At 32.7% G+C, this 23,103-nt stretch overlaps 1 protein-coding gene across 3 annotated transcripts; it reads left to right on the plus strand.

The window, feature by feature from the left end:
* Positions 1-1,307: 1,307 nt before the first annotated feature.
* Positions 1,308-17,609, plus strand: LOC143243863 (trimeric intracellular cation channel type 1B.1-like). 3 transcript variants are annotated; one of them, XR_013024791.1, is made up of 7 exons: positions 1,308-1,566; positions 9,640-9,796; positions 10,512-10,696; positions 13,615-13,702; positions 13,967-14,285; positions 15,253-15,309; positions 16,268-16,380. XR_013024791.1 is itself a non-coding variant. In XM_076487596.1 (6 exons), the coding sequence occupies exons 1-5, from the start codon at positions 1,446-1,448 to the stop codon at positions 14,274-14,276; spliced, it is 861 nt and encodes a 286-aa protein (XP_076343711.1). In that variant the 5' UTR covers positions 1,308-1,445; the 3' UTR covers positions 14,277-14,285; positions 16,268-17,609. The 3 variants fall into 3 exon arrangements, 2 of the variants coding, with proteins under 2 accessions (XP_076343711.1, XP_076343712.1); XM_076487596.1 differs by lacking the exon at positions 15,253-15,309 and having other exon boundaries at positions 16,268-17,609; XM_076487597.1 differs by lacking the exons at positions 1,308-1,566; positions 15,253-15,309 and adding an exon at positions 4,256-4,378 and having other exon boundaries at positions 16,268-17,609.
* Positions 17,610-23,103: the final 5,494 nt, after the last annotated feature.

Genomic DNA, 23,103 nt, shown 5'->3' on the forward strand with positions numbered 1-23,103 from the left:
GTTATTCTTTTCCTGGAGAGCGAAGATTATCGGTAATGTTTGTTATGGACATCCTTAAAGTTTTAGCATTCGTACAAAAATGGAAAGAAAACATTTCCTGGCACTATCGGAACAACGTCATATAGAAATAGTTTAACCCTACTAACAATAAATAAAACATTACTTCCCACCTGTTGTTCAGGACTCATCAGACAACGTCACAAACTATCGGTTGTTCAGTATCTGCTGTTTTATTTTAAGTTCCACTAAAACCTCCTTCTTCTTGTTTGCTTGTTTGTTTTTTGTTCGTTTTTGAATCTCGCGCAAAGCTACACGAGGGCTATCTACGCTAATCGTCCCTAATTTAGCAATGTTACACTAGAAAGAAAGCAGCTAGTCATCACCACCCACCGCCAACTCTTGGGCTACTCTTTTACCAACGAATAGTTGGATTGACCGTAACATTATAACGCCCACACGGCTGGAAAGGTGAGCATGTTTGGTGCGATGGGAATTCGAACCTGCAACCCTCAGATTACGAGTCGAACGCCTTAACCCATCTGGCCATGCCGGACCAATTTGTTTGCATATAAAATAAGTGTTTTTTTAATTGTTGCCAGATCACAGTCCATTTGCTTTTATTTTACTTTATACAACATGGTTGGTAATAGTCGAATGTTAAGACACTACTTTATTTTTTTCTTGGCTTTTCATTGGTAACTAGTGGTCTCAGTTTATACTACTGGTAAATGTTTTTCTCTCTTTCAGCTGTTACTGCAAATACACCCCAATTACACGAGTTGTGGAATTGACGGTAACGTTATAACAACCTCACGGTTGAAATGGATAGGATATTTGGTGATGGAGAATGAACCTGCGATTTTAACCTCTAGATCCCATACCAAACACTGAAAAGACTTAATATATCTCAGTATATACGAACCGAAAGCCACCAAGTACCGATAGATTCAATTAGAAAAATATATTTTATTATTAAAACTCTGCTCGTAACGATGGACCCAATCTAAAAAGTAATGATGTTTAAAGAAAGTATTAACCGTACTATGCTTCTTAGCAAAAGGTTAAAAGGAAAAACCAAAATTATGTGTGATAACGAAGATGCCACGTAAAGAGTGAACTTTACGCTCACAATTTCTGCCTCATGATATTAATATTAAACATTTACGTTTAGTATTCTTTCAGCTTTTAATTCGTCAGCTACTGTATAAGCTTATTTAAAAGTAGGCATTGTGGACTCTGATATGTCTAAAACCGTTTGCATTAAATATATTTACACAAATCTATAATTTCATATTTTTAATGTACGATGAGAACGACCTCTATACTGCAACAAAGCGACATCTCAGTAGTGCAATATCTTCGATTTATCGAATACGCTCGTAGGTCGACTCGTTTACAGTGAGAATCGAAGTTTTCTTTGAAACATTGAAATAAAATTTCTCAAAATGGATCCTGAAGCATTCCTAGACCTTGCAAATCAAGTTACTAAACTAAAGATGTATCCATATTTTGAGGCAGCTCATTGTGCAATAGTTTGTATGTATATCAAAGAAGACTTGGCTGCCGGTAAGTTGGATATTCGCCAGGGTATTATATACATATAGTCGTAGTATATGTATAGAAAATTGGCCTTTGAAAGCTTTGCATAGATAGCGTTAGTCTTAGCTTTAAAAAATTAAGGCAGCCGGTTCTTTTCGATTTAATGAACATTTTAATGTTGTGCGTAAATTGAAGTGTTTCACCTAAACAAATAAAATGTATGGAGAGAGGAGATATTTTCATGCCTTACATACCTAGTAAATATATTTAATATGAACGTATATAAAGTGTAGTCTGTAGGCCTATACTATACATGGAATAGCAAACAAATGTTTCTTTAACTGTTGATATGACAATTGTAAAGTATGAAGTATGAAGTATGTGTGTTGTAGAGATGTGCATCATTCGAACTAATGCCAAGAAATCAATTGTCAGTTGGAATTATTTTCAGGCTGCGTTCTTCATGTCATCTTTGTATAAGTAAGCAACACATTTGATGTGTGATATTTTGAAAACTATGCATTTGAAATTAGGATATCGTACTCACGAGATATCATATCGAGCGGACAGTTTATTGTCGGAAGACCATAAGAGATAATTATTTGTAGATTTAGTAAGTAGTGCGTTCGAAATAATTATTTTTTATTCTTAAAATAATAAGTCGTGCACACGATATATTTTTATTCCTCTCTATTCCGTCCATCTCTGGGACAGCGGTAAATCTACGGATTTAAAATCAGGGTTTCGATTCCAGTCGGTGGACTCAGCAGATATCCCAATGTAGCTTTGCTATAAGGAAAAACACACACGCCTCTCTCCACTTTTGGTCACCGCAAGACCACAGTCTTGTGTCCTGATGAAGTGTTTTCATGTTAGTTGAAATTTATTATGAATCAAATTTTTATAGTTTAAAGCAATAATTGAAAAATTAACATAGAAATAACTTGTCATCTAATTCAGATGCATCTTAAAAAATGAACCCAAACTGTTCACTACACCAACGGTGTTCAACAGTTTTTTTTTCATAATCACCAAAATACCAGAGAATGTATTAGCATTTACGCTACATGACAAAAAACAATTAACTGATTAGAAAATATATACAATAATGTTTTAATTATTTATTGATATAATTAGTTATACTTTTAAAAAAAAGTGATAAAAGTAAACCACCAATTTGCCACATATCAGTAGCCTTTTTTTGTTGTTGTTTTTTTTTTTTTGTATAATAGAAAATATTACCTTTAGTCCTAAAAAAACCGCAGAGAAACGTCGGTTAAAATAACGCTTGTATATCAGCTGTCGTGTAAAGGTCGTTTGTTTATTTGTCTTTTTCTAGTTTTCTAGCAATATAAATATAAATAGTTTAAAACTTTTGCGATCTTTCTATTAATACTAAAGCAACATTAGAAAGGACTCAGTTTATTAGATACAATATACAATTAATTATTTGAAAAATTAAAGTATCAGTAAATTGACGACAAACGTTCACTTTGTACGATTAAATTTTTGTTTGAAGTCAGTGATTTTTCAAACTAATTAGAAACTAAACTATGTTAATTACTGATACGAATTATGACTTACACAAAACTGCAGTAAATAATTTATAAGGTGTGTTTATTTGTTAATTTCTTTTCTTTTTACCAAAACATGAATTTTAATGAATACAAAAAGATATACATTATATTTTATTCGATAATCTCCATATCTGCGGGCTTAACAATTCTAAAAACTGGAATTCGATATCCCTGATGAACAGAGCACAGATAGCACTACAGATTGTGTAGTTTTACGCTTAATTTCAAACAAAAATTCGATGCTCTCTGTTTAATATACTACTTTCACAGAATTTACGGGTCCTCAGTGACGTATGGAAAACAAAGCAAATAAATAAAAGTAGGCTTAATATAGTTTGTGTGGTTTAGGTATATAATCATCAAAACAAGGCAAATTATCTAAACACGTAAGATATTAGAAAAACATGTAGGTTCAAGAAGTCTTGATAGGAATGAAATAAAAATCCTATAACCAGAGTTCTTTCGAAAGTAAAGTATCTTATGTTATTAGTGACTATACATCTAAATCAAACAAACAATGAGAAAAAAAAATTTACTACACTTATTTAAAACATCTTACGATTAAATTGTTCACAATTAAAATATTTATTAAAAGTATAAAGCAATTTTTTTAATTATATTGTCATTTTGAAGGTTATTTTTATTAGAATATTTAAGGATGGTGGGAAGACAAATGAAAGTGGTGTCAGTGATTACAGTTGTTTGTTCTGAAGTACAATTACCGAAACTCAGTTTTTAGCAGTATCAGCTTCTTGCCACTATAGGACGACAGACATATTTCTCCTCGAAGTTTGAAAAACAGCTGAATCTGTTTTAAATATGAATTAATCAAAACTTAAAACGTTTTTAATAACTGTGTAAAATATATAATTTAAGGCACGTTTTCAGTTGAAACAATAAGTACTGATATCAGAGCAAATAATTTAAAACATTACACGCGGAAAAAATATCGAGTTTACTGATCTGATTTGTATTTAAAAAGAAATATATTAATATTTATTTACCGGCGCTTGGCTTATAAGGGATCTTTAAAAGAGGCGAATTTCATCCACCAGAAACTAAATATAGCTACAGGCGTTGCTTGGTGATCTGCCAGATATGTGTGTGTTTGTCGTCATGGTTGGGATATTCCGTCTCTCGTTCTTTGTGTCGCTTGGCTTTGTTACCCAATATCTGCCTGTTGATGACCTTATATTGTTATCTTACCTTATTTACAATTAAAATAAACGTGTTTGAGAGATTTGGGGTAGAGTGTAGTGCAGGTACGTGCAAAAATAAATATATCACGGTAGTGGGATAGAACATAGTACAGATAAGTATAAAAATAAATAAATATATCACTGTAGTGAGGCAGAGCTTAGTGCAAATAAGTGTAAAAATAAATAAATATATCACCTTAGTGATATAGAGCATAGTACAGATAAGTGTAAAAACAAATAAATATATCACGGCAGTGGGATAGCATAGTGCATATCAGTGTAAAAATAAATAAATATATCACTGTAGTGAGATAGAGCTTAGTGCATATCAGTGTAAAAATAAATAAATATATCACTGTAGTGAGATAGAGCTTAGTGCAGATAAGTGTAAAAATAAATAAATATATTATTGTAGTGGGATAGTGTAGTGTGGGTAAGTGTAAAAATAAATATATCTGTAGTGGGGTAGAGCATAATGCAGATAAGTGAAAATATATATATATCATGGTAGTGGGGTAGAGCATAATGCAGATAAGTGTTAATATAAATAAATATATCACCGTAGTGAGGCAGAGCTTAGTGCGGATAAGTGTAAAAATAAATAAACATATCACTGTAGTGGGGTAGAGAATAGTGCAGATAAGTGTCAGAATAAATAAATATATTTACATAGCAGGGTAAACCATAGTACAGATAAGTTTAAAAATAAATGTTACCATAGTGGTGTAGAGCATAGAGCAGATAAGTGTAAAAATAAATATGTCATCATAGTGGGATAGAGTGTTGTGCAGACAAGTGTAAAAATAAATAAATATGTCACTGTAGTTGGGCAGAGCATAGTGCAGATAAGTGAAAAAATAAATATATCACCATAGTGGGGTAGATCAATGTGCTAATAAGTGTAAAAATAAAAAAATGTATCACTGTTGTGAAGTAGAGCCTAGTACAGATGAGCAAAGAAAACAAATATATTACCGTAGTGGAGTAGAGTGTAGTGCAGGTAATTGTAAAAATAAATATACCACTGTAGTGGGGTAGAGCATAGTGCAGGTAAGTGAAAAATTAAATATATCACCATACTGTAGTAGATTGTAGTGCAAATAAGTGAAAAAATAAATATATCACTATAGTGGTGTAGAGCATAATGCTAATAAGTGTAAAAATAAATAAATATATCACTGTAATGAGGTAGAGCCCAGTACAGATAAGTAAAGAAAATAAATGTATTGCTGTAGTGGGGTAGAATGTAGTGCAAGTAAGTGTAAAAGTAAATATATCATTGTAGTGGACTTGGTGGCAAAGCAGATTAATGATCTGAAAAATAAAGGCAGTCATATCATGTATTAATTTGTGAGTAATTTTTGGATTCTCAGAAATAAAATGCAAAAAAATGAAAAAAATCATAATTTTCTGTCTTGTTTCAATTAATTTGCACAAGGGTGTAAGTGTAAAAATCTATAAATATATCAGTGTAGTGGGGTGGAGCATAGCACAGGTACGTGTAAAAATAAATATATCACTGTAGTGGTATAGAGTGTAGTGCAGCTAAATATAAAAACACATATATCACCGTAGTGGAATAGAGCATAGTCCAGACAAGTGTAAAAATAAATAAATATATCACCGAGTGGGTAAAGTGTAGTGCAGATAAGTGTAAAAATAAATAAATATATTACCGTAGTGGGTAGAGCATAGTGCAGGTAAAGGTAAAAATAAATAAATATATCACTGTAGTGGGTTGAGCATAATGCAGATAAGTTTAGAAATAAGTAAAAATTATATCAACGTAGTTGGGTAGAGCATACTGCAGATAAGTGAAAAATTAAATACATCACCGTAGTGGTGTAGAGCATAATGCAGATAAGTGTAAAAATAAACATATCACTGTAGTGGTGTAGAGTGTAGTGCAGGTAAGTGTAAAAATAAACATATCACTGTAGTGGTGTAGAGTGTAGTGCAGGTAAGTGTAAAAATAAACATATCACTGTAGTGGTGTAGAGTGTAGTGCAGGTAAGTGTAAAAATAAACATATCACTGTAGTGGTGTAGAGTGTAGTGCAGGTAAGTGTAAAAATAAACATATCACTGTAGTGGTGTAGAGTGTAGTGCAGGTAAGTGTAAAAATAAACATATCACTGTAGTGGTGTAGAGTATAGTGCAGCTAAGTGTAAAAATGAATATAACACTATAGTGGGGTAAAGCGTAGTGCAAAGAAGTGTAAAAATAAATAAATATATCACTGGAGTGGGATAGATTATAGTGCAGGTAAGTGAAAAATTAAATATATCACCATAGTGGAGTAGAGCATAGTGCAGATAAATGAAAAAATATATATATCATCATGGTGGGGTAGAGCTTAATGCAGATAAGTGTAAAAATAAGTAAATATATCACCAGGTTGGTGTAGAATGTAGTGCAGATAAGTGTGAAAAGTAATAAATATATCACAGTAATGGGGTAGAGCGTAGTGCAGATAAGTGTAAAAATAAATAAACATATCACTGTAGTGGTGTAGAGTGTAGTGCAGATAAGTTTAGAAATAAATAAACATATCACTGTAGTGGTGTAGAGTGTAGTGCAGATAAGTTTAGAAATAAATAAACATATCACTGTAGTGGTGTAGAGTGTAGTGCAGATAAGTGTAAAAATAAACATATCACTGTAGTGGTGTAGAGTGTAGTGCAGATAAGTGTAAAAAAAATAAACATATCACTGTAGTGGTGTAGAGTGTAGTGCAGATAAGTGTAAAAAAAATAAACATATCACTGTAGTGGTGTAGAATGTAGTGCAGATAAGTGTGAAAAGTAATAAATATATCACCATAGTGGTGTAGACTGTAGTCCAGATAAGTGTAAAAAGAAATAAATATATCACCGTAATGGGGTAGAGCGTAGTGCAGATAAGCGTAAAAATAAATGAATATATTACTGTAGTGGGATAGAGTGTAGTGCAGATAAGTATAAAAATAAGTATATCATTGTAGTGAGTAGAGCATAGTGCACATAAGTTTAAAAATAAGTAAATATATCACTGTAGTGGGTAGGGCTTAGTGCAGATAAGTGTAAAAGTAAATATATCATTGTAGTTGGATAGAGGCTTAGTGCAGATAAGTGTAGAAGTAAATAAATATATCACCATAGTGGTGTAGAGCATGGTGTTATCTATTTTTTCTGCACAAAATTATATTTCTTTGTTGTTTGTTTGTTTGATTCGAAAGTGCTTTGGCTGTTTGTTTGTTATTGAGTGTAAAGCTGTGCAATAGCTGTCACAGTTACTGAAACTTGATTTTTGTTGTGATGTAAGCCCTCAAACTTAACGCTGAGCCTTTATAGAGTGAATTATAATTTCCTTTACGTCGTTGTCAGTATTTTAGCTTTGTGTAAAATTTCTTTGGAAAATAGCTCCCGTCTTTGAAATAGAAAAAAACTTAAATTTTATGGAACAGATTTTGAACAAAACCTTTTAATAATGTGATTTTCTGTATCTGTATGTATTATGTTAGAAACTTTTGTTCACAACATTAAAATTATTAGTATACAGTTAACAAGAGGGGATCCTTAGTAGCCATGGCATGTGAAATTCTTTTAGGCAGTGTTTGAGTGAATTAATGGCTAGACCCTTTTTATTGGCTAATTTTTTGTGTGACAGCGATACTTTGCATGAGGCCCGAGTATACCCCATTTAGTTTTATTGCACAGCAGAATCTTTACTAGCCTGCCTTCAAAATGAAATTCCTTTAGGCAGGATTAAAATATATTCATTTATGAAACCAAGGACTTGATCAGATACATCAATCAAAAGGGTTTGAGCTTTTTACTCCAATACTGTGATTAGATTTCAAATCAATCAAGAGATGAACAAGCTATGAGCAAAGGTTTGTACTTAAAGAAGGAAAAAAAATCTGAGATGTTCTGTGAACTTGTAGCTTGTAAAAAAGATGATAGCTTTGACTGCATATTCCCACAGAGAAGGGTCATGGTGTTGCATCGTTCTATGCTGATGTGTGAGTTTAATGTCAGTTCTGTATTAGAACATCAAGTAATATAAATCAGTGATAAAACTATCTAAAATTACTAGCATAAACAAATACACTTTTGTTTTAGAACGTGGTTTGGTAAATCATTCATGCCAAATTTATATGTAAACAGTGCTTCTTATAAAATAATGTAGAATATCTTTATAAATTTGCAAAATATTCTTCTAGAGTAACATGAAATATCCATTTAAGTGCATGGAAAGTTCTTATAGAGTAATGTGAAATATCCATATACGTGCATGAAAGATTCTTATAGAGTAACATGAAATATCCATATAAGTGAATGAAAAGTTCTTATAAAGTAACATGAAATATACATACAAGTGCATGAAAAGCTTCTTGTATAGTAACATGAAATATCTGTGTAAATGCTTGAAAACGTATTATTGTAGAGTAACATAGAATATCTGTATTCATGGGGGTCAGTGTTGGTTCAGGGATGGGTATCTTCAGCTGGTCATCAGACAGGCAAGGCTCCACTATAATGTTGCTTGTGTCAGATGGTTTTGCCCTTTCATGTCATTCCTCTAGGGCCTCAGAGGCCATTGGAATTTCCAAGTTGTCTGGAACATTGGGACTAACCCACTTATAGCTCCAGTCAGAACCTCTACATGTATGACTTGGTCATAATGGGTTTTAATCTCTCAACTCCCAGAGTCTTGGTGACCACAGAGAAGTTAAAAGTAAATATTCAAGGGGTCTCTTTCCACTCTAATGGAGATGATTTTTACTAATGATTGTGACAAAAATTAAAATGGCTACACAACTTACTTTAATTGGAAATAGTGAGAATATTTAAGAACTTGGTTCTAAATAAAAAAAAAAAATCAGGATTGAAGTTTGAGACTAGTCAGACTCTGATTGATCATATGACCTCACTAGAACAGTTCTGTCTCCTAAAGTTGCTTTAGGACATAGTGTGAAAACTACTGATATAGTGAAGAGACATTTTACAGGCTTTGTTAAGTTGTTATACGAATAGAACCCAGGACCAGAAGGAATGAAATGGGAATATCTGCCGACAGTTGAGCTTGCTTCCCTCTGTCTTCTAACAATGGGAAACCATTAATATGGTCATTTCACTTCCTATTACATTCCTTATATACCAGTTACACAGTGGCTCTTTGTGGATGTTACTTCCAGCCATCATTGGTAAATTTGGAGGGATATAACACTCAGATTCTAAGTAATATAGCCTCCATCTCTATATATAGAGAACACCACATTTCTTTAAATGTTTTAATTTATATTTAACAAGTAAGTAAAACATGTTCTTACCATTCTTATAGGTTCCCACATGTTTTCGAGAAAACATCCCTTGGCTTGCTGGCTTTCTTGTATGCTGTCCATTTTTGCTGGTACAATTCTTTGCAACTTTCTTCTAGGAGAACCTGTTCTTTCTATATTTAAGAGCTCTAACCAACTACTGCTAGCTACAGGGGTGTGGTAGGTTTGTTTCGTTTTTCTCATTCTAATATAATCACTAATATTTTTATAGTCTAGATAACAAAGAATAATTGATTTCTACAATAAAATATAATCTGGGTTAAGTTTATGTAAAACTGAGAAACATCACGTGTATTGTGATTCTTTAGTACATAATAAAGAGTTTTGTTACTTGGAGTACAATAGTGATGAACATGTGATGTGTTTAGAGTACAATAGAAATGAATATGTAAGGTGTTTCAAATACAATAATGGTGAGTAGGTAATGTGTTTTAGAGTACATCAGTAGTGAACATGTAAATTTTATCATTTATAATATAATACTGATAATAATGAGTGGGTTCTCTGACTGATACAAACCTCAGAAACAAACATTTTATATTTATAATAACGAGTGGGTTCTCTGACTGATACAAGCCACAGAAACAAAAGTTTTATATTTATAATAACGAGTGGGTTCTCTGACTGATACAAGCCACAGAAACAAAAGTTTTATATTTATAATAACGAGTGGGTTCTCTGACTTATACAAGCCATAGAAACAAAAGTTTTATATTTATAATAACGAGTGGGTTCTCTGACTGATACAAGCCACAGAAACAAAAGTTTTATATTTCAGAACAAAACACTGATTTTTATTTCATCTTTCTGTTTTTTCCAAATATTGATAAACTATTCTTAAAGACACCAGTTAATTAGAACACATTTCTTTCAGGTATTTGATATTTTACTCTCCCTTCGATTTGACTTACAAGTTGTTTAAGTTTCTGCCTGTTAAGCTGGTGTTAGCAGCACTGAAGGAAGTCTACAGGTGTAAGAAAGTCCATGATGGTGTCTTACATGCAGCCAAACTCTATCCTAATGGATACCTTATCATGATTATTGCTGGAACTGTTAAAGGTGAGTAGTGAACTGGGGTGTTTGTATATATACATGAAATAGGAGCTGTGACATACACATGTAATACGTGTTTAATGAGCAAAGGTTAATAAAAAATGTGCACATTCTTAGCTAAAGCTATTTTCTCATAGTTTCAACTTTAACTGAAACACATCAAATGCAGTTTAACATTCTTGTCTGATGGCACATGTAGGAATAATGTAATAAATGAAAAAGTAATACCAGTAGAAAAATTAATTCAGCTTTCTAGTAGATTGAATTATACTGAATGTTATTAGTAATAACAGTGACAAGAAACACGAGGATAGTACCTGACCACTAAACATTATTAGTAATAACAGTAACAAGAAACACAATGATAGTACCTGACCACTGAACATTATTAGTAATAACAGTAACAATAAACACAAGGATTGCACCTCACCACAGTACGCTGTTAGTAATAACTAACAAGAAAAACAAGGATTGTACCTGATCACTGAATGCTATTAGTAATAACAGTAACAAGAAACAAAAGGATAGTACCTGATCACTGAACACTGTTACTAATAACAATAACAAGAAATACAAGGATTGTACCTGATCACTGAATGTTATTAATAATAACAGTAACAAGAAATACAAGGATTGTACCTGATCACTGAATGCTATTAGTAATAACAGTAACAAGAAACACAAGGATAGCACCTGATCACTGAATGTTATTAGTAATAACAGTAACAAGAAACACAAGGATTGTACCTGACCACAGTATGCTGTTAGTAATAACAGTAACAAGAAACACAAGGATTGTATCTGATCACTGAATGCTATTAGTAATAACAGTGAAGAGAAACACAAGGATAGTACCTGACCACAGTACACTGTTAGTAATAACAGTGAAGAGAAACACAAGGTTTGTACCTGATCACTGAACACTGTTACTAATAACAGTAACAAGAAACACAAGGATTGTACCTGATCACTGAATGCTGTTACTAATAATAGTAACAAGAAACACAAGGATTGTACCTGATCACTGAATGCTGTTAGTAATAACAGTAACAAGAAACACAAGGATTGTACCTGACCACAGTACACTGTTAGTAATAACAGTGAAGAGAAACACAAGGATTGTACCTGATCACTGAATGCTGTTAGTAATAACAGTGAAGAGAAACACAAGGATTGTACCTGATCACTGAATGCTATTAGTAATAACAGTAACAAGAAACACAAGGATTGTACCTGATCACTGAATGCTATTAGTAATAACAGAGAAGAGAAACACAAGGATAGTACCTGAACCACAGTACACTGTTAGTAATAACAGTGAAGAGAAACACAAGGATTTTACCTGATCACTGAACACTGTTACTAATAACAGTAACAAGAAACACAAGGATTCTACCTGATCACTGAATGCTGTTAGTAATAACAGTGAAGAGAAACACAAGGATAATACCTGACCACAGTACACTGTTAGTAATAACAGTGAAGAGAAACACAAGGATTGTACCTGATCACTGAATGCTGTTAGTAATAACAGTACCAAGAAATACAAGGATTGTACCTGATCACTGAATGCTATTAGTAATAACAGAGAAGAGAAACACAAGGATAGTACCTGAACCACAGTACACTGTTAGTAATAACAGTGAAGAGAAACACAAGGATTTTACCTGATCACTGAACACTGTTACTAATAACAGTAACAAGAAACACAAGGATTCTACCTGATCACTGAATGCTATTAGTAATAATAGGAAGAAGAACACACAAGGATAGTACCTGATTACTGAATGTTATTAGTAATAACAGTAACAATAAACACAAGGATTGTACCTGATCAATGAATGCTATTAGTAATAACAGTAACAAGAAACAAAAGGATAGTACCTGATCACTGAACACTGTTACTAATAACAATAACAAGAAATACAAGGATTGTACCTGATCACTGAATGTTATTAATAATAACAGTAACAAGAAATACAAGGATTGTACCTGATCACTGAATGCTATTAGTAATAACAGTAACAAGAAACACAAGGATTGTACCTGACCACAGTATGCTGTTAGTAATAACAGTAACAAGAAACACAAGGATTGTATCTGATCACTGAATGCTATTAGTAATAACAGTGAAGAGAAACACAAGGATAGTACCTGACCACAGTACACTGTTAGTAATAACAGTGAAGAGAAACACAAGGTTTGTACCTGATCACTGAACACTGTTACTAATAACAGTAACAAGAAGCACAAGGATTGTACGTGATCACTGAATGCTGTTACTAATAATAGTAACAAGAAACACAAGGATTGTACCTGATCACTGAATGCTGTTAGTAATAACAGTAACAAGAAACACAAGGATTGTACCTGACCACAGTACACTGTTAGTAATAACAGTGAAGAGAAACACAAGGATTGTACCTGATCACTGAATGCTGTTAGTAATAACAGTGAAGAGAAACACAAGGATTGTACCTGATCACTGAATGCTGTTAGTAATAACAGTACCAAGAAATACAAGGATTGTACCTGATCACTGAATGCTATTAGTAATAACAGAGAAGAGAAACACAAGGATAGTACCTGAACCACAGTACACTGTTAGTAATAACAGTGAAGAGAAACACAAGGATTTTACCTGATCACTGAACACTGTTACTAATAACAGTAACAAGAAACACAAGGATTCTACCTGATCACTGAATGCTGTTAGTAATAACAGTGAAGAGAAACACAAGGATAATACCTGACCACAGTACACTGTTAGTAATAACAGTGAAGAGAAACACAAGGATTGTACCTGATCACTGAATGCTATTAGTAATAACAGTAACAATAAACTCAAGGATTGTACCTGATCACTGAATGTTATTAGTAATAACAGTAACAAGTATTAAGATCTTTTTTTCACTTTTCATCAGGTAATGGTGGAGCTTTCTTAAAACTACTGGAAAGGCTCATGAGAGGCCTGTGGACTCCATCGGCTATTGAGTTCATGCAGCCAAGCTTGTAAGTAACTGAGCATCATCATATGTGTTATTATGTATTAAACCATCTTTTATTCATTTCCACATTACCAAGTTACATTTGTATTCTGTATGGTGAGTAGAAAAAATGTTTTATTATTTTCTGTGTTTGGTAACGATAATTACAGTTTTAGAGTTATTTTGATTTCTGGTGTGTATATAGATTCTGTATAATTAATAAACTGTTGATATATAAAGTATTTTAGGTTTCATCAGTGATAATGTATCTCTTATGTTATTTTTATAGCCCTACCAAAGCCTGTGTAGCTGCTTCTGTTCTCTTCATTCTTGACAAAAAGACAGATCTGATTTCAGCTCCTCATGCCCTCGTTTACTTTGGAATTGCTGTGTTTTTCATTTACTTCAAACTCTCTGCTCTTCTTCTGGGTATCTATGACCCTTTCATACCTTTTGAAAATCTTTTCTGTGCTATATTCATGGGTGGAGTGTGGGATGCTTTGGGTCGAGCACTACCTGCTGGTAAAGGAGATCACACAGCTACAAAAGTAGACATTACTAAAAATGGGAAAACTGAATCTGGAAAAAAGAAGGACTAATAAACAGTGGTAGGAATTAAAATATTGTAAATTATTTGTGTTACTATCATGAAGTTACCTGGCATGTGTTGACAAACATTGCCACGTGACATCAATTAGCAATTAAAGGATATGTTCCATACTCATATCTTCCATGCTAACATGAACATTGTTTACAGATTTTCTTTTGGAGTTATTTTTTCTGGAAGTATAAGCTATAATATAACTTAATAGTTTTGTCCCATGTACCAAGTGTTTATTGTTGTTTTGTTATGTAAGTTCTGGTTAACATTTGATGTTCACATATAAATCCTTGCTGATTTAGGTAAGTGTAGTTAACATATGTAATGTGTGTCCAGTACTGTTAGTATCTTTGCCACTGGACATGTGAATGTCACTTTTCTAGTTCATATGGATTGTCTTTTACGATGTGTTTTATATATCAGTACACAGTTTAATGGAGCCCAGAAAGTATCGTTTATTAGTCAAACTAGCTAAGACCAAACTACAAGATCTATGGATTGAATATGAGAAGTGCACTCTGGAGAATAGGCTCAGACTTCAAAAAAGAACAGATGTTACATATGTGTTTTTGATGTAATTTTAACTTATTTTACAGGCTTGGAGATCAGAGTCTCAAGTATAGAACAGGTTGTAGTATTGGTGTAAGTTCATTGGTCATGAATTTTGTTACTTTATACACAAAGTTATCAGTCACTAGAAATAACATCATTAAGTATCCATAGGTTATACGTTTATATTTACAGATTAACATATGTGATACATGTGTCATTTGTAATTACAGGTTAACAAGTTGGATTTGTGTGTTGTTTGTAATTACAGGTTAACAAGTGAGGTGTGTGTGTGTCGTTTTTAATTGCAGGTTAACACGTGGAATGTGTTTGTTGTTTCTAATTACAGATTAACATATGGGATACGTGTGTCATTTGTAATTACAGGTTAACACGTGGAATGCATTCATTGTTTGTAATTACAGGTTAACACGTGGAATGCATTTCGTTTGTAATTACAAGTGAACTGCACTTATTCTAAAGTAAGTGGTTTTCCTCAGATAATGTCTTTAGGTTCACTAGACTTGGATACATTTTTTGGTGTCCGAGAACTAACTTTATATTGGAAATTTTGTCAACAATTTAAAACATTTTCCTATGTCACTATATAATATGTTGTGTAGTCATTTCAATTACAAGATTTAGTGATGGGATCAATTTTAGTAACTATATTCTGAGACCACCTGGAAAGCCAGTAATTGGTGAATGTTATTATGAAATACAGAATCACCTAGAAACTTTAATTTGTCTACTTTTAAAGTGTAACTTTCATTCATTGGAGAATATACAGTTTACATTTATCAATTGATGATGAAGAATAGATAGAGTATAACCAGCAAAGAAGATCTGGTGGCTTTCTGTGATACTGAGAGCCTAGCAAGAGTCGTTGTACGTGAAGAAAAGTTATACCATATTTTATCTTGTTTCTTAGATGATTTACCAATTTGATGAGTTGTGGGGGGACATTTTTTTTCTGAATAACTAGTGCTTTTGTTTCATAAGAAAGTAAAAATTATGAATTATTAATCCATTAGAGAAACAGTTGTGGTTACTGACATATTTTTAGCTGAGGTTAATCTGCTATTCAGTAACAAATGTGAGAAATTTGTTGATAATAAATTATGAAATATTTATGTGTTTTTCATACATTCTCAATAGTTAATATTTCAGATGAAGCTGGTAAAAGTCTTTTTTTCTTTTGGTAATTAAAGGAGTTTATGTTTTTTGAAGTTGTTTTTGTCAATGTATTGTAAGTTATTAATTTTTTAAGTGTGACATATACTTAGGGTTTTTTCTATTATCTTGTGTTTTCTATGTTCACAATAATTGATTTTTTTAAGTGTAGTGTCTGTGATATTTTTTTCATGTCTTAGCTTTTACTCTTAGATTCTGTATAAAAATAACTCTCTAAGTTATTTTCCTTTCAATTCTTTCCCACAGGTTTATGGGTGTGTTTCTCTGGAATCATCATTGCCCTTCATGTGTTCATTTCACAAATATTATTTATTTCCCTGAGAAAGAATGTCCAAATGAGAATGTGGATGACCCATTACCAAGCATGTTAAATAGATTGGTTTGTTTGGATACAATTTATCTTTAAAAGTTTATTCCTTCCACCATAAACAATGTGGAATTTTGTCTAAAATATGTTATATGGAAAATGTTTTTTTTAATAAGCCTAGATTTTTTATACGTGCCAAAAGTATGAAATTTCCAAATCAAGGATGGTTACAGTGAAGCATACTGGTGTCCTTTACAATGAAAGTTAAATCACTTCTAACATGATTGTACTGCACAAAATGCATTACTTTTTAGCCACTGGATAAGAAAAAGTTTTAAAGTTTGCAAAGTTATCACAAATGTAGAAAGAATTAAGATTTTAATAAATATCTCTTCTCATCATTTAAAAGATATAATTCCTCAACAGTCATTAAGTGTAGTAAGTAATGAATGGTGTGTATTATGTAATTGAATGCAGCGATGCTCAAACTGTTCCGTTACTTGTAATATTTTATTTAAATTGATAGATGATAGTGTTGTGGCATATAGGATTTTGTTGTTTTTTACTTTTTTCAGAACTTGTTTCCTACTCAGATGTGTACATGTTTTTATTATTAATGTAAAACTGATGCATCAGCTGTGTTTCAGTGGAACTTTAGATAAGGTAGATATAGTAGCTTTGAGTACTTTAATGGTCTGTTATCACCTAAAGGCCTTGCCTTGATTGGTTTTTCTACAACCTGAAGGCTTTGCCTTGATTGGTTTTTCTACCACCTGAAGGCCTTGCCGTGATTGGTTTTTCTACCACCTGAAGGCCTAGCCATGATTGGTTTTTCTACCACCTGAAGGCCTAGCCTTGATTGGTTTTTCTACCACCTGAAGGCCTTGCCTGGATATAGAATCTAAAATCTTATCTCCTTTTCCATTCAACAGGTAGTTACAGGTTATTAATGTTCTCAAATGTACATGAATTACTTATTGAATTGTAATTCTTAAAACTATGAGAAAACAGATAATATTCTGTTACTAATACTTATGTGGACATGAATTACTTATTGAATCGTAATTCTTAAAACTATAAGAACACAGACAGATTTCTGTTATTAGTATTTATTTGGACAGAAAATTAACTTCTGTTAGGCTATTGTTGTTTCAGAACTTGTAATGTAGGGAGTGTTTTTTAAATCACATTTTACTTTTATTCCGTTTTAAAGGCTTAACATGGTATAAAATATTGAATGTAATTCCCATGTTTTAATGCTTAATAAAAAATTCCCAAATACCTCTTGTCTTTCTTTTATATTGGTGTCCACATGTTTCAGCAGTGTTTTGAAGGTTAATTTTAAAATAATACCAGTTGTGATTTATTTTTAAATAAATATTCATAATAATAACTTCCTATGTACATAAAGCTACAGTAAGAATCAACATTACCATCAGTACACTGTAATACCTTCAGCTGTAAATTTGGTAATACGTTTTCAAGTTAGGTTATACCAAAATACAAATTCAAAGCTAATGGTTCAAACAATTTTTATAATGAAAGTATCACAGCAAATGATAAATCAAGGTAAAAAAGTAATAGCATTTGATAAACTGATCAGTATCATTAGTTTTGTTAATGAAAGCAACTGTAAATATAACAGCATATCACACTTATGGATCTTAGGAACAGTGTTATTGGATCTTACGTTCACAGTTTGATGTAAATAGTCAGTTGTTTTCTGAAATTACCTCCTGTGTATCATTAGATATAAAAACTTACAGGCACATTTACTATTTATATGTAAAGAGACTGGCTTTATTCACACATACTTGTATCAAGAATAATTAGAACAGGCTTGTATCAGTAATAATTAGAACAGGATTGTATCAGTAATAATTAGAACAGGCTTGTGTCAGTAATAATTAGAACAGGCTTGTATTAGTAATAATTAGAACAGGCTTGCATCAAGAATAATTAGAACAGGCTTGTGTAAGTAATAATTAGAACAGGATTGTATCAGTAATAATTAGAACAGGATTGTATTAGTAATAATTAGAACAGGATTGTATCAGTAATAATTAGAACAAGCTTGTATTAAGAATAATTAGAACAGGCTTGTATTAGTAATAATTAGAACAGGATTGTATCAGTAATAATTAGAACAGGCTTGTATCAAGAATAATTAGAACAGGCTTGTGTCAGTAATAATTAGAACAGGCTTGTATCATGAATAATTAGAACAGGTTGTGCCAGTAATAACTTGAATAAGCTTGTATCAAGAATAATTAAAACAAGCTTGTAAATAGAATAATTATAATAGTCCATTTATCCACACTTGAGATATCCTGTTTACAAGATCAGAACGAATGATTTGCTTGTTTGTTTTTGAATTTCGTGCAAAGCTATGCAAGGGCTACCTGTACTAGCCCTCCCTAATTTAGTAATGTGAGACTAGAGGGAAGGCAGTAGTCATACCACCCACAGCTAAAAGGGTGAGTATGTTTGGTATGACAGAGATTCGAAACTGCGAGTCAAGCACCCTAACCATCTAGCTATGCCAGCTTTAAGTACAAATGGACTGAGTGACAAGGGCAAGCTTCTATACCAGCTCTTATTTGCAGTAGGGCATTTAACCAGTAACCACTTTACCAGAAACAAATATAAATATTTGTGTTTGGTAAGTTACTTCAATGGTTGCTAAATCTTGCAAGAATTTCATTTGCCAATCACCACAATCCTTCGTAAGCGAGCTACCAATGTTGAATTTATTATGACTGACACTAGGAAATTAAAAAAAAAGTAAAAGGATATCTTTATTCATTCTTTGAGAAATATTAATGTTGACAGTTGTACAGGAATTTGGTTTGTGCTGATTTAACATGAAAAATTTGACTTTGTAATAGTCTAATAAATCATAATATTTTCCGAATATTTCGAAAAAATAAAGTATTATAATTAATATAGTTACTACCTCTGGAAGCCAATAGTGTATACAACTTAATTTAGAAATATTTAGGCACACTGATATCAGAACATAAATGAGGATTTGGTTTTAAAATACGAAGTTTGATGTTCATTTTATCTTTTTAACTTCCTAGCTCTTTTCTTTGTAAAGTTATTCAGTTTCCTACCAGCCTGCAGAATTGTATCTCAGAATGGCTGTTGTGAGTATCAACACTTTTACTGATAAGGAGAGAACAACGTTTCGACCTTCCTAGGTCATCTTCAAGCTAAGAAAGAGAGTGTTTGAATGTGACCGTTGCCGAACACATGTTTTAGGAACGATAATATAAACGGGTACGTGATTGTAGGGGGCGTTGCAAGTGGATGTTAGGTTATTAATTAGTACGGGTATAAATAAAGGTGTTCCTTTATATTGGTTTAAAGTTAGTTTAAGTTGCTGTATAAGTGGGGCTTCTATGATGTTGCATTTGTTTATATTTGTTGCTCTACTTAATATCTCAGTGTTTTATATGGTTATGTTGTGTTTATTTGATTTGCAGTGCTCAAAAACGTGTGAAGGTGTGTGTGTCTGTATTATATATGTAAAAACGTGAACCTGACGATGACCAAAGAAGGTCGAAACGTTGTTCGCTCTTCTATGTAAAATATTTTCTGAATCCAAACGAGCCGTTTTTACACATATATTTCTCTACAAGTTGGTTTTCTCGACATCACTGAAGGTGTGTGTGTGTTCTTTGAATCTAGTTTCTATTTTTCTGCTTGTTTCTCCAAGTTCATGCTCGCCACTTCAGCCGTGGGGGCGTTATAATGTGACGGTCAATCCCACTATTCGTTGGTAAAAGAGTAACCCAAGAGTTGGCGGTGGGTGGTGATGACTAGCTGCCTTCCTTCTAGTCTTACACTGCTAAATTAAAGACGGCTAGCACAGATAGCCCTCGAGTAGCTTTGTGCGAAATTCCAAAAACAAACAAACTTGTAAGTTTTTTTTTTCAAATATTGGTTATTTTTTCGCTGATGTTGGGAACATATGGTATGCAGCAGTATAAGGTTTTGTAGTTTGTTGTATCTTGGGATTTATTGTTGTTGGTCTAGATGTATGCGTATAATTTTTTCCACTGTTTTTTGAGGAAATTTGTTGATGTTGATGAAGTGTTGTTTTATTTTGTTGATTTCATTGTTAATTCTATCAAGTTAACATAGTGTTGTGGTTGTGTTTATTTGGTTTCTTAATATGTTGAGTTTTTGTTTTGTTTCATGTGTTGAGTACCATGGAATGTACAATCCAGTATGGGTGATTTTTCTGGGGATTTTTGTTTGGACATGTGTCTCAATTCTAGTGATCTTGAGGTTAAGAAATGCTATTGATACACATCCCCAGCAACCCTTATAGAATTTGCTACCGCCAAAACTAACTACAAATAAATGGCCTAAGTATGGGAAATCCCTTGTCACCAGTTCTAGCCAACTTTTTTGTGACACAGAATGAATCTCAAATGATCAATTCACCTTACACCCACCACTATACTGGTACAGTTACGTTGATGATACGGTTGATGGATTCACATCTACAGAACACACACTTAGTTTTTTCAATGACATTAACTTGATACACCACAACAGTAAGTTCACCTTTGAACAGGAAAAAACTAACCAAATAGCGTTTCTTAACCTCAAGATCACTAGAACTGATACACAGTTCAAAACAGAAATCCACAGAAAATCACACATACTTGATTATACATTCCCTGGGACTCAGCACATGAAAAAAAAAAAATCAACATATTAATATATACATGTACTATATATAATTATAATGTTTCTTGTTGTTTTTAATTTAGCTGTGTTATTACATAGATGTTCCTGTTATTCTGAAGGTCTATACATTTACCTGTAATTTATGAAAATTGTTTTCATCTATATGCTTATTCTGGAATTAACACAGCAAAATTTAACACATATTTGACATTATATACATATGATGTAACTAATGCTAGTTGGCATACCTTCCGAATAACAGTACATATTATGACTTATTGATTATGTATTCTTCACTGTAATCTCACGGAATGAATGAAATGTAATAAATTGAATATATAACTCAAAAAAGTGATTGACGATTTTAAAAGCTAAAACTATGATACACTAAATATCCCGATTGATCACAAGTCAAAATTACTCCTTGAATCGTTTTACGATATACCAGACATGGCAGGTTTCCAGTTCAGGCAAAATTTCGAAAAAGGATTTCCGGGTCATAACAGCGAGGGCCGAAACAGCAGTTGCAGCATATTAGTCTTTATCATTTTTATCTTCATGGCCATTTAATATCGGCTTCTACAAGATGAACGGAAGTTAGCGCACAATAAACGGAAATAGCGCTCAGTCGCACATTCTGAAGCTTACGAGCCATAGGGCCTAAATTCTCCACTAGATTTATAAAAGTCTACATGTACTACTGTGTTGGTTGTATGTTTATATTATTCCCGTTTTGGAGGCCAGTTTGAAATCTCTATTACGTCACAGTCTGTGATTGGTCAATGTACGAGAGTGCTCTCTTTTTGTTTATACCTCTATGTAGGTTTCTCAAAGAGTCTTATGGGAAAAAAATGTTGTTCTCTCCCTCATTCAGATTAATTCTATGTTTTATAATATTCCCATTCGATTCCAATATCCAAAATTTCAAATATCAATTTTGATATCACTTATCGTTACGGCACTGAACTAAACACAATGTATTAAATTCCTTTCAAGCAACTTCAAGTTCAATTACCTGTTTTTAAAAAACACACAAAGAATATGGAATGAAAGTTTAGTAGAATATTTGACCCATAAGTTAAGGCTTTTCTTTGTAGTAGTGAGTACATAACAAAAATGTATAAATGTTATTATTAGACTACACCAATCTTCTGAGTTAAACTAAATATCATGCATGTTGTAATTTTACTTTAAGCCTTTCTATGCTGTAGATATATATGCATAATTAAATGTATTAGATGTTTAAAAATATATTCAGACTACTCTTATGAACAATGTCTGGATTAGTTGCCATAATATAAATAAGATTTAACCTATAAAAAGTCGCGTCATTCTGCATTTGGATGATTTTCTTTATGATATTCATTTTCTAATCTACTCTAATGCTATACACCAGCGGTGCACAAATTTTTTGAGTCAGGGGCTACAAACAGACCTCTCGTAACCGTTGGGGGCCACAAAAAAGTGAAGATAAAAACGTCACACAGTTGTTTCACACAAGATGGACATCACATTTAAGAACACACAAATAACGATTACATCAAAGAGTTTGCACATTATTCTAAGAAATGCTATGATACGTCAACTGTCACAAAGTCAGTGCGATGGATGGTGCTGCATGTCATCTACGAGCTTAGAAATGTCTGGCTTGATGTTTGACGTTGAAAGACGCAAGACTACTTCCAGATGATCATCAGTCAGCTGATTGCGAGTGTTGTTTTTGTTCAGTTTCATATGCGAAAAAGCCTGTTCGCAGCAGTTCGTGCTGCCAAACATGCTGGTGTGGACAAGTGTGTTCTCTTTCAGATTAGCAAATGTATCAGGCAACGTTTTGTAGAGGTCAAGCAAACTGTTTTCTTGGTAAATAGCACGCAGTTCATCAGATGCCTGGCGATCAGTAAGTTCGAGCTGACACTCTGCTGACAAGTCATCCACTGACACTGAACGGATCAGCAAAAAGTTTCATCAACAATCTGCATTGGTCAAAGTCATGAAACCGTGAGTTGAAGGATTGAATCAAGGTATCTAGCTTCCCAACATAAACTTGTGTGTCAATGTCCTGATTCTTCTG

The sequence above is a fragment of the Tachypleus tridentatus genome, chromosome 2 (genome assembly GCF_004210375.1).
Source record: "Tachypleus tridentatus isolate NWPU-2018 chromosome 2, ASM421037v1, whole genome shotgun sequence".
In the NCBI taxonomy this organism is placed as follows: domain Eukaryota; kingdom Metazoa; phylum Arthropoda; class Merostomata; order Xiphosura; family Limulidae; genus Tachypleus; species Tachypleus tridentatus.